A 12,472-nucleotide genomic window follows, 5' to 3' on the forward strand; every position below is an offset into this window, starting at 1 on the left:
TGGGGCTCAGTGCTTTCCTTCTAATGGAAAAGAACCTTCTTTCTTCTCTAGGTGTCTGTGGTCAAAACTGACATTCTTCATCCCAAATTCCATATATCCAAGGATTACTCCATGACAAGAGTTTCTAGGAGAAACAGGTCTGGCGGGCTTGGCCTCACAGGAGCCACTTTCTCCTCTCCTCTCCTCTCCTCTCCTCTCCTCTCCTCTCCTCTCCTCTCCTCTCCTCTCCTCTCCTCTCCTCTCCTCTCCTCTCCTCTCCTCTCCTCTCCTCTCCTCTCCTCTCCTCTCCTCTCCTCTCCTCTCCTCTCCTCTCCTCTCCTCTCCTCTCCTCTCCTCTCCTCTCCTCTCCTCTCCTCTCCTCTCCTCTCCTCTCCTCTCCTCTCCTCTCCTCTCCTCTCCTCTCCTCTCCTCTCCTCTCCTCTCCTCTCCTCTCCTCTCCTCTCCTCTCCTCTCCTCTCCTCTCCTCTCCTCTCCTCTCCTCTCCTCTCCTCTCCTCTCCTCTCCTCTCCTCTCCTCTCCTCTCCTCTCCTCTCCTCTCCTCTCCTCTCCTCTCCTCTCCTCTCCTCTCCTCTCCTCTCCTCTCCTCTCCTCTCCTCTCCTCTCCTCTCCTCTCCTCTCCTCTCCTCTCCTCTCCTCTCCTCTCCTCTCCTCTCCTCTCCTCTCCTCTCCTCTCCTCTCCTCTCCTCTCCTCTCCTCTCCTCTCCTCTCCTCTCCTCTCCTCTCCTCTCCTCTCCTCTCCTCTCCTCTCCTCTCCTCTCCTCTCCTCTCCTCTCCTCTCCTCTCCTCTCCTCTCCTCTCCTCTCCTCTCCTCTCCTCTCCTCTCCTCTCCTCTCCTCTCCTCTCCTCTCCTCTCCTCTCCTCTCCTCTCCTCTCCTCTCCTCTCCTCTCCTCTCCTCTCCTCTCCTCTCCTCTCCTCTCCTCTCCTCTCCTCTCCTCTCCTCCTTAGAAACACTTGCCCTCTGTGCTTTCCTTCTTATACAAAAAACCATCCTTATGTACGGAGAAATGGCAGAAACTGGGATTCCACCTCCAAGATTCCCTATAACCAAGGGTTGTTTTCAGACAAAAGCTACCAGGACAGAGAGGTCTGGCTGGCATAGGCCTCTGGTGGCCGCCATTTATCTGCCCCTCAAACACTGGTGTTCCGTGCTTTTCTTCCTATGGAAAAGGACCGTCCTTCTCCCCAGATGTCCATGTCTGAAAGTGGGATTCCACCTCTAAAATTCCCTATATCCAACGGTTGCTCCCAGACAAGCCTGGCTGGCCTTGGCCTCTGCCACCTTGGGGCTCGGTTCTTTCCTTCCCATGGAGATCACTGTGACACTGTGGGCACCTCATGGAACCAAGGGGATCATTGTGGCACCACTGGAGCCCATGGAACCAAGGGGCCATGGTGACACCGCGGGGCTTCATGGACCCAGAGACCATTATGACTCTGTGGGGCCTGATGGAACCATGGAGACCATTCCGACCCTTCAGGGCCTGGTGTCACCAAGGGGGCATTGTGACACCTCAGGGACTCCTGGAAGCAAGGGACCATTGGGACACTGTGGGGCCTCATGGAAGCGAGGGAACATGGAGCAGGTCTGGCTGGCTTGGCCTCCCAGGGGCCACCTGGCAGGTCTGGCTGATGTTGGAATGCCAAGGGCTGCCTCTCATCAGCTCCTGGACCACTGGGGCTCCGTGCTTTCCTTGCTATGGAAAAGAACTGTCCATCTTTTCAGATGCCTATTGCCAAAACTGATACTCCGCCTAAAAAATTTCCTGTGTGCAAGAGTATCTGCCAGAAAAAAACCTGCCAGCTCTGCCTGGCCTTGTCCTCTGGTGGTCACCTCTCATCTGCCTCTGAAGCACTGGGGCTCTGTTCCTTATTTCCTATGGAAAAGAACTGGTCTTCATTTCTGGGGACCATGGCCAAAATTAGAATTTGGCCTCCCAAATTCCATATATCCAAGGATTGCTCCCAGACAAAAGTAGCCAGGACAGACAGGTCAGGCTGGCCCTTTGCTCTGGTGATTTTCTTAGACTCTGAGCTGAATGTTTTCATTTGAAAATACCTTGGAGAGAGCCCAGAGATCTCCCAAGGTGGGGTTTTGAGGCCTCAGGCACATGGCCACTACATATGGACAAAGGAGCTCTGTGCTCTGTGCTGCTGTGGTGGTTTTGCATCACAGAAGTGATGTCCTGAGAGAAGCTGCTAGCAGTTTCCTCCGTGTCTGACAAAAAAAACAATCAGTAATTAGCTTTGAGAGCTGACAATCTGTTAAACCACTAAGCAAACTGCAGACGCCTCTGTGCAGACCCAAGCTGAAGATGAGAAAGCCTGGCTGGGTCTCTCTCCCTTCGGGCCCCAAAGAGGTGCCAAGGCCGGCCCAGCCCTGTCTCGGCCGTGGGGCCGGGCGGCTCCTGCCGTGGGGCCGGGCCCCTTCCCAGGGAGCCGCCAGGCCCCATCGGCTGCCGGGCAGGGCAGGGGAGGCCGCGGGGCCGAGGCCGGGCCGTGGCTGCGGGTGCTGACATCTGGCCGCTGCCGAGCCCTGCCCCGCCGCCAGCCCGGGCCCAGCCGGGATCCGCCGGGCCCCAGGAGCAGCCCCGGGCCGGGCCGGCTCGGCCGAGGCTCTGCCGCCCTTGGGCTTCGCCCGCAGCCAGCGGGCAGGGGAGGAGAAGCCATCGGCCCCGGCCGTGCTGCTGCTGGGCTCTGGCCTGGCTGCTGAGATCCTGGCCCTGCCCCAGCGTGGCCCAGCCTGACACAGCCCCAGCGCAGCCGCTGCAGAAACCTCCATGGGAAAACAGCTCCGGCCGCAAGGACCGAGCCCAGCCGGGCTCACGGAACCATCTGCAGCCCCGGGCAGATATTGACTCTGCCAGTGCTGCCATCCTCCCTCGAGTGAGAGAAAAGGACACAGGGCAGGCACACAGAGGAGCAATGTGAACACACTGAGGCCAGTGAAGAGGAAGTTGAGTCCCAGATGGGAGGGATGAGGAGATGCCCCCTTGATCTTGGGGCTGAAATCCTCTGGTAAAGCTATGGAGAAGGATGTAATTGATACATCAGACTCTCTTTTTCCCTATAACGCATTGAAAAATATGCGGAGATTATTTGTTTCAGTAAAGGCCTCCACACTAAAGTAAGTAAACTTTGAAGTAGTCGTGATCCCAGAGAAGTTTGAAAATAAAGAATGGTGAGACCCTGTGCCCTTAGTGAGAGAACACATCTGTTCCCAGAGATGAAGATGATTTCAGAAACAGGTGAAGAGAACCTTTGCTTTTAAACAGCCCATCTTTAAAATAATACCCCATAAGTTAACATGGGCTATAAACACAGCTGTGGGAAAAGCTGTGAAAAAAATGGGAGACACTGTACAAATACAGATTTTTCCAGGCAGCTGGTTTTCGTGGAAGTGAAAAGCCATGACATAAGTGTTTTCTTGTGGATAAGTCACCATAACTCTAATAAGAGGAACTACTCTCCCTAAGTGAACTGACAGAAAATTTTAGGTTTGGTCTTTTTATATTGTCAGGTTGTATGGAGAGGGGACGTGTTCTGGAAGATGTGTTCTGTTCTATTACTCTTTCTTTTAGTTACCATTGATAAACTTTTCTTTCAAAGTTTAAACTTTTCTTTTGAAGTTCTGAGCCTACTTTGCCTTTCTCCTAATCCTATCTCAGAGCAGGAAATGAGTAAGTATATTCTAGTGAGTGCGCTGGTAATCAAGCAACACTGAACCCACCACACTCATTAATGCATTGGCCGAGAAATATCAAAATGATGAACCAAAACCACTACTGAAACTTCCTGTTGAACTGCCCCAGATCAGAGGGAAAACAAGGCACAGCAATGGTTTGTCAGGACTTGCTTGATCCTGATGAGCCCTGAGGTGCATTTGGAACTGAGCCCTGGAACCTCAGGGCCTGAGAGGAGATTGCACAAACCTTTCCAGGAGTCAAAGTCAAGAGAAAACACCAAAAGTGTCTTGAGGTGTTAATGGGACCCACCGAGGTCCATCCCCAACACAGGCTCCTCATAGACTCCTTGGAGTAGAGAACTGGAGGCCAGGATGGCACAAAAACCTCTCAGATACACTCAGTGTGGAAAGGAGAATCCAAAGTACCTTAAAAACTTTGAGTATCTTAAAGTATTCATGGTCCCCACTGAGTCAGTACAAAGCTCTCAAGGGACTCATTAAAGCAGATAATTGGGGCCATGATTGCACAAACATTTCACAGAGTCTGGATCAAATGGGAAACACCAAGTACCTAAAAAGAAGTGAAGTACCTTGAAGCATTAATGAGCCCCACTGAGTGTTGTTACTGACAAAGCCTCTCCAGGGACTAATTGCACCAGATAATTGGAGGCCAGGATTGCACAAACCTCTCAGAGACTGCAAGGCAAAAGCAAAGCCCAAAGTCCTTTGAAAAACCTGCAGTCCCTGGGAGCATGAAGGAGCCCTTCCTGACCATTCCTGACCAAGGCTCCCCAGGGACTCCTTCCAGCAGATCCTTGAGGCCACTGGGATGTGGGCTAGGGGAGGATGCTGAGGGCAGGACCAGGGGGTGACAGTGCCCAGCCTGGCTGGGGCTGTGCCAGGAGGCCCCAGGGCCTCAGGACAAGGTGTCTCCTCAGAGCCCTTGGTGGCACAGACCCTGCTGTGCCCCAGGGCACCAAGACTTGGCTTCTCTTTGTCCCCACCTGTCATCAGTGCCTCCAGTTCTCTGCTCTGCCTGGGGCCTGGGGACACTTTCTCAGTCGTGTCCCTCAGTGGGACCCATTAACAGTCCAAGAAACTTTGGAGTTGGATTCTGACTTGGAGTTCTGGAGAGGTTTGTGCAGCTCCCTCTCAGGGCCTGATGTTCAGGGCCTGAGCACAAAGCCCCAGAGGGTCATTAAAGTCCTTGTGCTGTGTCTGTGCTGCTGAGCTGGGCCAGGCTCCTGGCACAGAGCGTGATCCTGGTAACCAAGCAGAGCTTCAAAAGCACATTTCTCTTGCTGAGCAGCTCTTCTCCCAGCCCAGCAGGGCTGGGGCACTGCCTGCAGCCAGCCCGGGTACAGCATAGAGGCACAGAGAGCTTCAATCAGTCAGGGCTGGGAAGGGGCTGAGAAGTGCCTGGGGCAGAATCACTGCCAGCCCTTGGCACAGGAACCTCTGGCTGCAGGACAATGCAGCTGCAGCTCCTGGAGTGATCTCCTAAAGCTGGAACATCCCAATGCCCACAGACCCTGTGAGTGCATTCTCTGCTCACCTCCTGTGCAGAGCAGCCAGGGGTGCCCAGGGCTGTCCTGCAGAGCAGGGTCCTGCAGCCCAGGGCGCTGTGCTGGGCCAGGGACTCTGCTGCCTGCCAGGGACAGCTCTCAGCCGGCCCTGGAGCTGCTCCCAGCGCTGGCCAGGAGCTGTGGGGGGAAGGAGCCGCCCTGAGCAGGGCAGGTGCTGCTGCTGAGAGGGGCTGGGTGGGGCAGGGCTGCTCCCAGCTCCAGACCAGCCTGGGCACAGCTCCGGAGGGCACTTCCCAAAGAAGGTAAGCCTGCGATTGCTGTAAAGTTGAGCACCTTTCCTGGTAGTGTTTTCAATTTCCTGCTTGGAGCACTGTGGGAGGTTTGGGGTGACGACAAAAAGGGTTTTGCTTTTCATATATTTTTCATATTGTCGCAGTCCTGTTAATTATTATGATATAGTTATAAAATTATAATCCTACCTAACTCTATTAAACTCTCAACTATTTTAAACTACTATTATATAGTTAATATAGTTATAATCCTTAATTAACTCTAGTATGCTTCCTTACCTTTCTCTTAGATTTTAGAACAATAAGCTGACTGTCAAAATACATTCCTGAAATTCTGTATAGTCTTATTATCAGGAAGAGGACCTACAAGAACAACATTTTGGTTTTTGAATGTGAGCAGTGATAAGAAAAAGCTGGGCAAAGAAATCCTTGGACCTACTCCAATGGGTTGAGCCAGAGGTGTGTAACTGGAGCAACTGAATCTCCTATAGGACGTTCCTGTTAAATATCCTAATTAATCAACCTTAATGAATTGCTGAAATCAGGGTTTGATTGTTCCTCATCCCCACTGGGACAACTGGAAGCTTCAAATAAAGGTCTGGTTTTTCCTTTATTGTTTTAACACTGTTGCAAGGAGGGTTTTTTTCTTTTTTGATTTCAAAGAACAGGGGGATGAGAGAAGCAGAAGAGGAATTGTAATCCCAGAATCACAGAACATTCTGAGTTGAAAGGGACACACAGGATCATCAAAGGAATGCTTGAACATTTACAGAGACTCCAGAACTGTGACTTTGGGTGGTCAGTCTCTCTGCTGGGAGCCTCCCAAAGGGCCTTCAGCCACTCCTCAGCCCTGGACAGCAGCAGCATCACCTCTGCAGGGCCCAGCAGGGCTCTCCTGAGCTGCCCTTGCCCAGCTGCACACAGAGCCTGCCCCAGCCAGGGCCCTGCACACAGGCAGGTTTCTGTAGGGCCGGGCCGAGGGCACACAGGGTGGGATGGGCTCTGTGAGCGCTGGCAGGGACAAGGCACCTCTCAGGAGGGAATGTCCAGGCCCAGGGAGATGCTCAGGGAAGCAGAGGGGGCTGAACAGAGCAGTGCTGGGGGAACAAGCCCATCCAGCCCCTCACCTTCCCTCAGCCACAGGGAATCCTTTGTCTCTCACATCTCTCAGTGGCAAACTCTGAGTGCAGCAGGAATGCTGGGGATTTCTGACCTCAGAGAGCCAGGAATAGTGTGTGGGTAGGAAAACAATTCCTAAAACAACTCCTGCCATCTATTTCCCTTAGAAGTGTGAGTGCAGATGGTACCAAGCCTTCCTGCAATAGGAATTATTCCCCTGACAAATCCTGAATATCCACCCTTGTCCCTCAGCCACATGGCCACAAACCCAGGGCAGCAGGGCAGGGATGGCTCCTCGAGAGCCCCCACGCACAGGCCTGGCTGCTCCTGGCACACTCAGCCAACACAACTGGAGCTCAGGCAGGGATCTGGGTGAAGGTTTTCCCAGAGCAGGAACAAGGGTGGGTGAGTTCCAGCAGGACAGGCTGCAGGGAATGGCCCAGTCTGGCTCCAAACAGCCTCTCCTGACTTGTCACTGTCCTTTCTCCATGAACAGGTGCCCATGTGCAGCCACAGCAAATGTCCAACAGCAGCTCCATCAGCCACTTCCTCCTGCTGGCACTGGCAGACACGCGGCAGCTGCAGCTCCTGCACTTCTGCCTCTTCCTGGGCATCTCCCTGGCTGCCCTCCTGGGCAACGGCCTCATCATCAGCGCCGTAGCCTGCGGCCACCACCTGCACACGCCCATGTTCTTCTTCCTGCTCAACCTGGCCCTCAGCGACCTGGGCTCCATTTGCACCACTGTCCCCAAAGCCATGCACAATTCCCTCTGGGACACCAGGAACATCTCCTACAAAGGATGCGCTGCTCAGGTTTTTCTGCTCATCTTCTTCATGGGAACAGAGTTTTGCCTCCTGACCATCATGTGCTACGACCGCTACGTGTCCATCTGCAAACCCCTGCACTACGGGACCCTCCTGGGCAGCAGAGCTTGTGCCCACATGGCAGCAGCTGCCTGGGCCAGTGCCTTTCTCAATGCTCTCATGCACACAGCCAATACATTTTCCCTGCCCCTGTGCCATGGCAATGCCCTGGGCCAGTTCTTCTGTGAAATCCCACAGATCCTCAAGCTCTCCTGCTCCAAATCCTACCTCAGGAAATTTGGGCTTCTTCTTATTAGTGTGTGTTTAGCACTTGGTTGTTTTGTGTTCATAGTTTTCTCCTATGTGCAGATCTTCAGGGCTGTGCTGAGGATCCCCTCTGAGCAGGGACAGCACAAAGCCTTTTCCACCTGCCTCCCTCACCTGGCCGTGGTCTCCTTGTTCCTCAGCACTATTATGTTTGCTCATCTGAAGCCTCCCTCGATGTCCTCCCCATCCCTGGATCTGGCCCTGTCAGTTCTGTACTCGGTGGTGCCTCCAGCCCTGAACCCCCTCATCTACAGCCTGAGGAACCAGGAGCTCAAGGCTGCAGTGTGGAGACTGATGATTGGATGGTTTCAGAAACATTGAACTGCTGGCAAATTTCTGCAAATCACTTGTAATAAAAGTAATTTTTGATACTTCTTGTTGGTTTCCTTTGGAGGTTCTTTTTCTTTGTTTGGCATTTTAATGTTTTCCACAAAGAAATGTCATTCCTTGTGCCATTTCCTCCACCTTCCCTGTTGCCATAGATTGTGTCAATGAGGGGCTGCACTCTTGGTGGCTTTCAAGGAACTAAAGGATGTCCCAGCAGAGTTTTCTGCAGAGATGCCCTTTTGTTGCCTTCTCTGGAGCTGCAGCAGCAATGTCTGTGTGCAGAGCTGGGGGCAGATCAGTGCTGGCACAGCAGCTCTGCTCCTGCTGGCCACACCATTCCTGATCCAGGCCAGGAGCCATTGGCCTTCTTGGCCACCTGGGCACACGGCTGGCTCATGTCCAGCCTGCTGTCCATCAGTCCCTGCAGGTCCCTTTCTGCCTGGCTGCTGTTCAGCCACTCTGTCCCCAGCCTGTAGCGCTGCAGGGGTTGTTGTGGCCAAAGTGCAGGACCCGGCACTTGGACTTGTTAAACCTCACCTTGATGGATTTGGGCCCTGGATCCAGCCTGTCCAGGGCCCTGTGCAGAGCCCTCCTACCCTCCAGCAGATCAACACTCACATCCAGCTTGGTGTCATCTGCAAAGATGTCCTTGATTCCATGGGGCCCCTCAGCGTCACAATGTCCCTTTGGTTACACCAGGCCCTGCACTGTCACACTGGTCTCCTTGGTTCCATGGGGCCCCAAAATGCGACAATGGACTCCTTGGTTCCATGGGGCCCCAGGGTGTCACAAAGGCCCCATGGTCACATGAGGTCCCACACTGTCACAATGCTCTCTGTGGTTCCACAAGTCCCCTCAGTGTCACAATGGACTCCTTGTTTCCACGAGGCCACACAGTGTCACAAGGGCCTTCCAGATTCCTGGAGGCCCCAGAGTGTCACAGTGGCCCCTTGGTTACACAAGGTCCTGCAGTGTCACAATGTCCCCTTGGTTCCATGAGGCCCCGCAGTGTCAGAACGGCCTCTTGGTTCCACTGGGCCCTGGACTCTCCCAAAGCTCTCCTTGGTTTCGCAGTGTCACAATGGTGAAACCCCTCGGTTACACGAGGCCCCGCAGTGTCACCATGGCCTCTGTGGTTCCACCAGGACCCAGTGTCACAGGGACTCCCTGGTTCCATTGGGCCCCAGAGCACCACAATGGAGCCCTGGTTCTATGGGGCTGCACAGTGTCACCATGGTCCTCTTAGTTCCATCAGGCCCTGCAGGCTCACAATGCCCCCAGAGTGTCCCAATCATCACAGAATGACAGAATCAAATAGGCTGGAAAAGACCTCTGGGATCACCAAGTCCAACCAATGCCCTAATACCGCCTTGTCACCCAGACCATGCCACTGAGTGCCACTGGAGAGGGACAGTGACTCTGCCACCTCCCCCCTGGCCTGCCCATTCCAATGCCCACTCACCCTTTCTGTGAAGAACTTCTTCCTCTTGTGCAGCCTAAACCTCCCCTGGTGCAGCTGAAGGCTGTGTCTTCTTGTCCTGCCCTCCAGCAGATCCACACTCACACCCAGCTTGGTGTCACCTGCAAATTTGGTGATGGTGGGCTCGATCCCCTCCCCCAGATCATCGGTGAAGATGTTAAACAGGGCTGGGCCCAACACTGATCCCTGGGGACAGCACCAGGGACTGGACACCAGCTGGGTGCAGCACCATCCCCACCCCTCTCTGGGCCCAGCCTCCAGCCAGCTCTTCCATCTCCCAGCCAGGAGGGAACCTGCCCAAGCCGTGGGCTGCAGCTTTTCCAGGGAATGCTGTCAGAGAAAGTGTCCAAGGCTTTGCTGAAGTCCAGATGGACACATCCACAGCCTTTCCCACATCCACAGGTGGGTCACCTGGTTATAAAAGGAGATCAGGGTGCTCAGGCAGGACCTGCCCCTCTTAAATCCACGCTGGCTGGCTCTGACCCCTCGGCCGTCCTGTGGGTGCCCTGGGGTGGCACTCAAGGTGATCTGTTCCATAACCTTGCCGGGCACCGAGGTCAGGCTGACAGGCCTGGAGCTCCCCAGATCCTCCTTCCAGCCCTTCTTGGGGATGGGCTCACACTGGCACCTCCAGTGCTCTGGGACCTCCCTGGTGAGCCAGGACTGATGGTAAATGATGGGGAGCAGCTTGGGGAGCTCATCCATCAGCTCCTTCATCCCCCTTGGATGGATCCCATCCCATTGTTGTGTGTAGTAGATATAATTCGCGCCATTTCTAATATGATATATGTGATATTTAATATTTGTTAGACATGTTTGTATTAGGATTTCCCCCCCACCCTCACAGGCACAGGTGAGACCGGGTGTAGATTGGAAACTGATTTAAAAGTAAGAAGGTACAGCTCACCAGGAGATGGGCCATGTCTGGGGAGATACAGAAACGCCAGGTGCTGACCGTTCGCGTGAACGACCCGAGATGGATATCATAGAAATCCTCAGGCAGATACATGTGAATACAGCGTTCCCGAATTCCCCTAAATTTCATCAAGGGATTCGACAAACTCCAGACACTGATTTGTTCTCCCTCATCACCAAAAAAGAAAATCCTATTAACATATGGACTCTGAATAGAAGAAAAGACTGATTGTTGAAATCTTGGCCTCAGGCGGAATTTTCCCTATAAAAACCGCTTGTGGCAGGATAGAGGTGTGTGGGCATGGAGGAAAACCTCTGATGAGGCTGACTCCTTGTTGCACACCCAGGGCTGACCCCGGACGCAGCTCTGTTCTTTCCTTGTGGCTGGCTAGATAGAATTTTATTGCAAAAGAAATATTTTATTTTTCATAATCATTTGGCTGGGAGGGGAGGGGAGGGGAGGGGAGGGGAGGGGAGGGGAGGGGAGGGGAGGGGAGGGGAGGGGAGGGGAGGGGAGGGGAGGGGAGGGGAGGGGAGAGGAGAGGAGAGGAGAGGAGAGGAGAGGAGAGGAGAGGAGAGGAGAGGAGAGGAGAGGAGAGGAGAGGAGAGGAGAGGAGAGGAGAGGAGAGGAGAGGAGAGGAGAGGAGAGGAGAGGAGAGGAGAGGAGAGGAGAGGAGAGGAGAGGAGAGGAGAGGAGAGGAGAGGAGAGGAGAGGAGAGGAGAGGAGAGGAGAGGAGAGGAGAGGAGAGGAGAGGAGAGGAGAGGAGAGGAGAGGAGAGGAGAGGAGAGGAGAGGAGAGGAGAGGAGAGGAGAGGAGAGGAGAGGAGAGGAGAGGAGAGGAGAGGAGAGGAGAGGAGAGGAGAGGAGAGGAGAGGAGAGGAGAGGAGAGGAGAGGAGAGGAGAGGAGAGGAGAGGAGAGGAGAGGAGAGGAGAGGAGAGGAGAGGAGAGGAGAGGAGAGGAGAGGAGAGGAGAGGAGAGGAGAGGAGAGGAGAGGAGAGGAGAGGAGAGGAGAGGAGAGGAGAGGAGAGGAGAGGAGAGGAGAGGAGAGGAGAGGAGAGGAGAGGAGAGGAGAGGAGAGGAGAGGAGAGGAGAGGAGAGGAGAGGAGAGGAGAGGAGAGGAGAGGAGAGGAGAGGAGAGGAGAGGAGAAAAGGAAGTGGCCCCTGTGAGGCCAAGCCAGCCAGACCTGTTTCTCCTGGAAACTCTTGTCATGGAGTAATCCTTGCATATATGTAATTTGGGATGAAGAATGTCAGTTTTGACCACAGACACCTTTAGAAAAAAGAAGGGTCTTTTCCATTAGAAGGAAAGCCCTGAGCCCCAGTATTTCAAAAGCTGATGAGAAGAAGCCCCCAAGGGGCCAAAGGCAGCCAGACCTGTCTGTCCTGGCAGCTTTCACTTGGGAGCAATCCTTCGATGTACTGAGTTTTGGAGGTGGAATCCCAGTTTTAGCCATGGGTGCATGGACAGGAAGAAGAGTTCTTTTCATTAGGAAGGAAAGCACAGAGCCCCAGTGTTTCAGAGGAACATGAGTGCCAGACCTCAGGAAGCCAAGGCCAGCCAGACTTGTGATTCCTGGCATCATTTTTCTGGGAGCTATCTTTGTATATAGGGAATTTGGGAGGGAGATCCCAAATTTTGGCCATGGGTGCCTGGTTGAGATGGATGCTTTTTAAGCAAGAAAAGCACACGGACTCAGTGTCTGAAAGGCAGATGAGAGGTGGCCCCTGGGTGGCCATAGGCCCTGGGAGAAGAAGGACAATTCTCTCCCATAGGATGACAAAGCAAAGAGTCAATTGTGACTCTGGGGTCCCACGTAACCAAGGGGCCATGGTGGCACAGCAGGGCCACGTGGATCCAGTGGTCCATTGTGACACTGTGGATCCAAGGAGACCATGGAGACACCCCCAGAACCTCATGGAACCAAGGAGTCCATGGTGACCCAGCGGGGCTGCATGGAGCCAATGGTCCATGGTGACACTGCCCATCCAAGGAGGCCATT

General features: G+C 53.9%; 1 protein-coding gene and 1 pseudogene across 1 annotated transcript; both read left to right on the plus strand.

The window, feature by feature from the left end:
- Positions 1-12,472, plus strand: part of LOC116807532 (uncharacterized) — a 1,256,502-nt pseudogene that overhangs the window by 652,805 nt on the left and 591,225 nt on the right.
- Positions 7,138-8,070, plus strand: LOC140681572 (olfactory receptor 14A16-like). Its single transcript, XM_072921505.1, has one exon. It carries the CDS (start codon positions 7,138-7,140, stop codon positions 8,068-8,070), a length of 933 nt encoding a protein of 310 aa, XP_072777606.1.

The sequence above is a fragment of the Taeniopygia guttata genome, chromosome 37 (assembly GCF_048771995.1).
Source record: "Taeniopygia guttata chromosome 37, bTaeGut7.mat, whole genome shotgun sequence".
NCBI lineage: Eukaryota > Metazoa > Chordata > Aves > Passeriformes > Estrildidae > Taeniopygia > Taeniopygia guttata.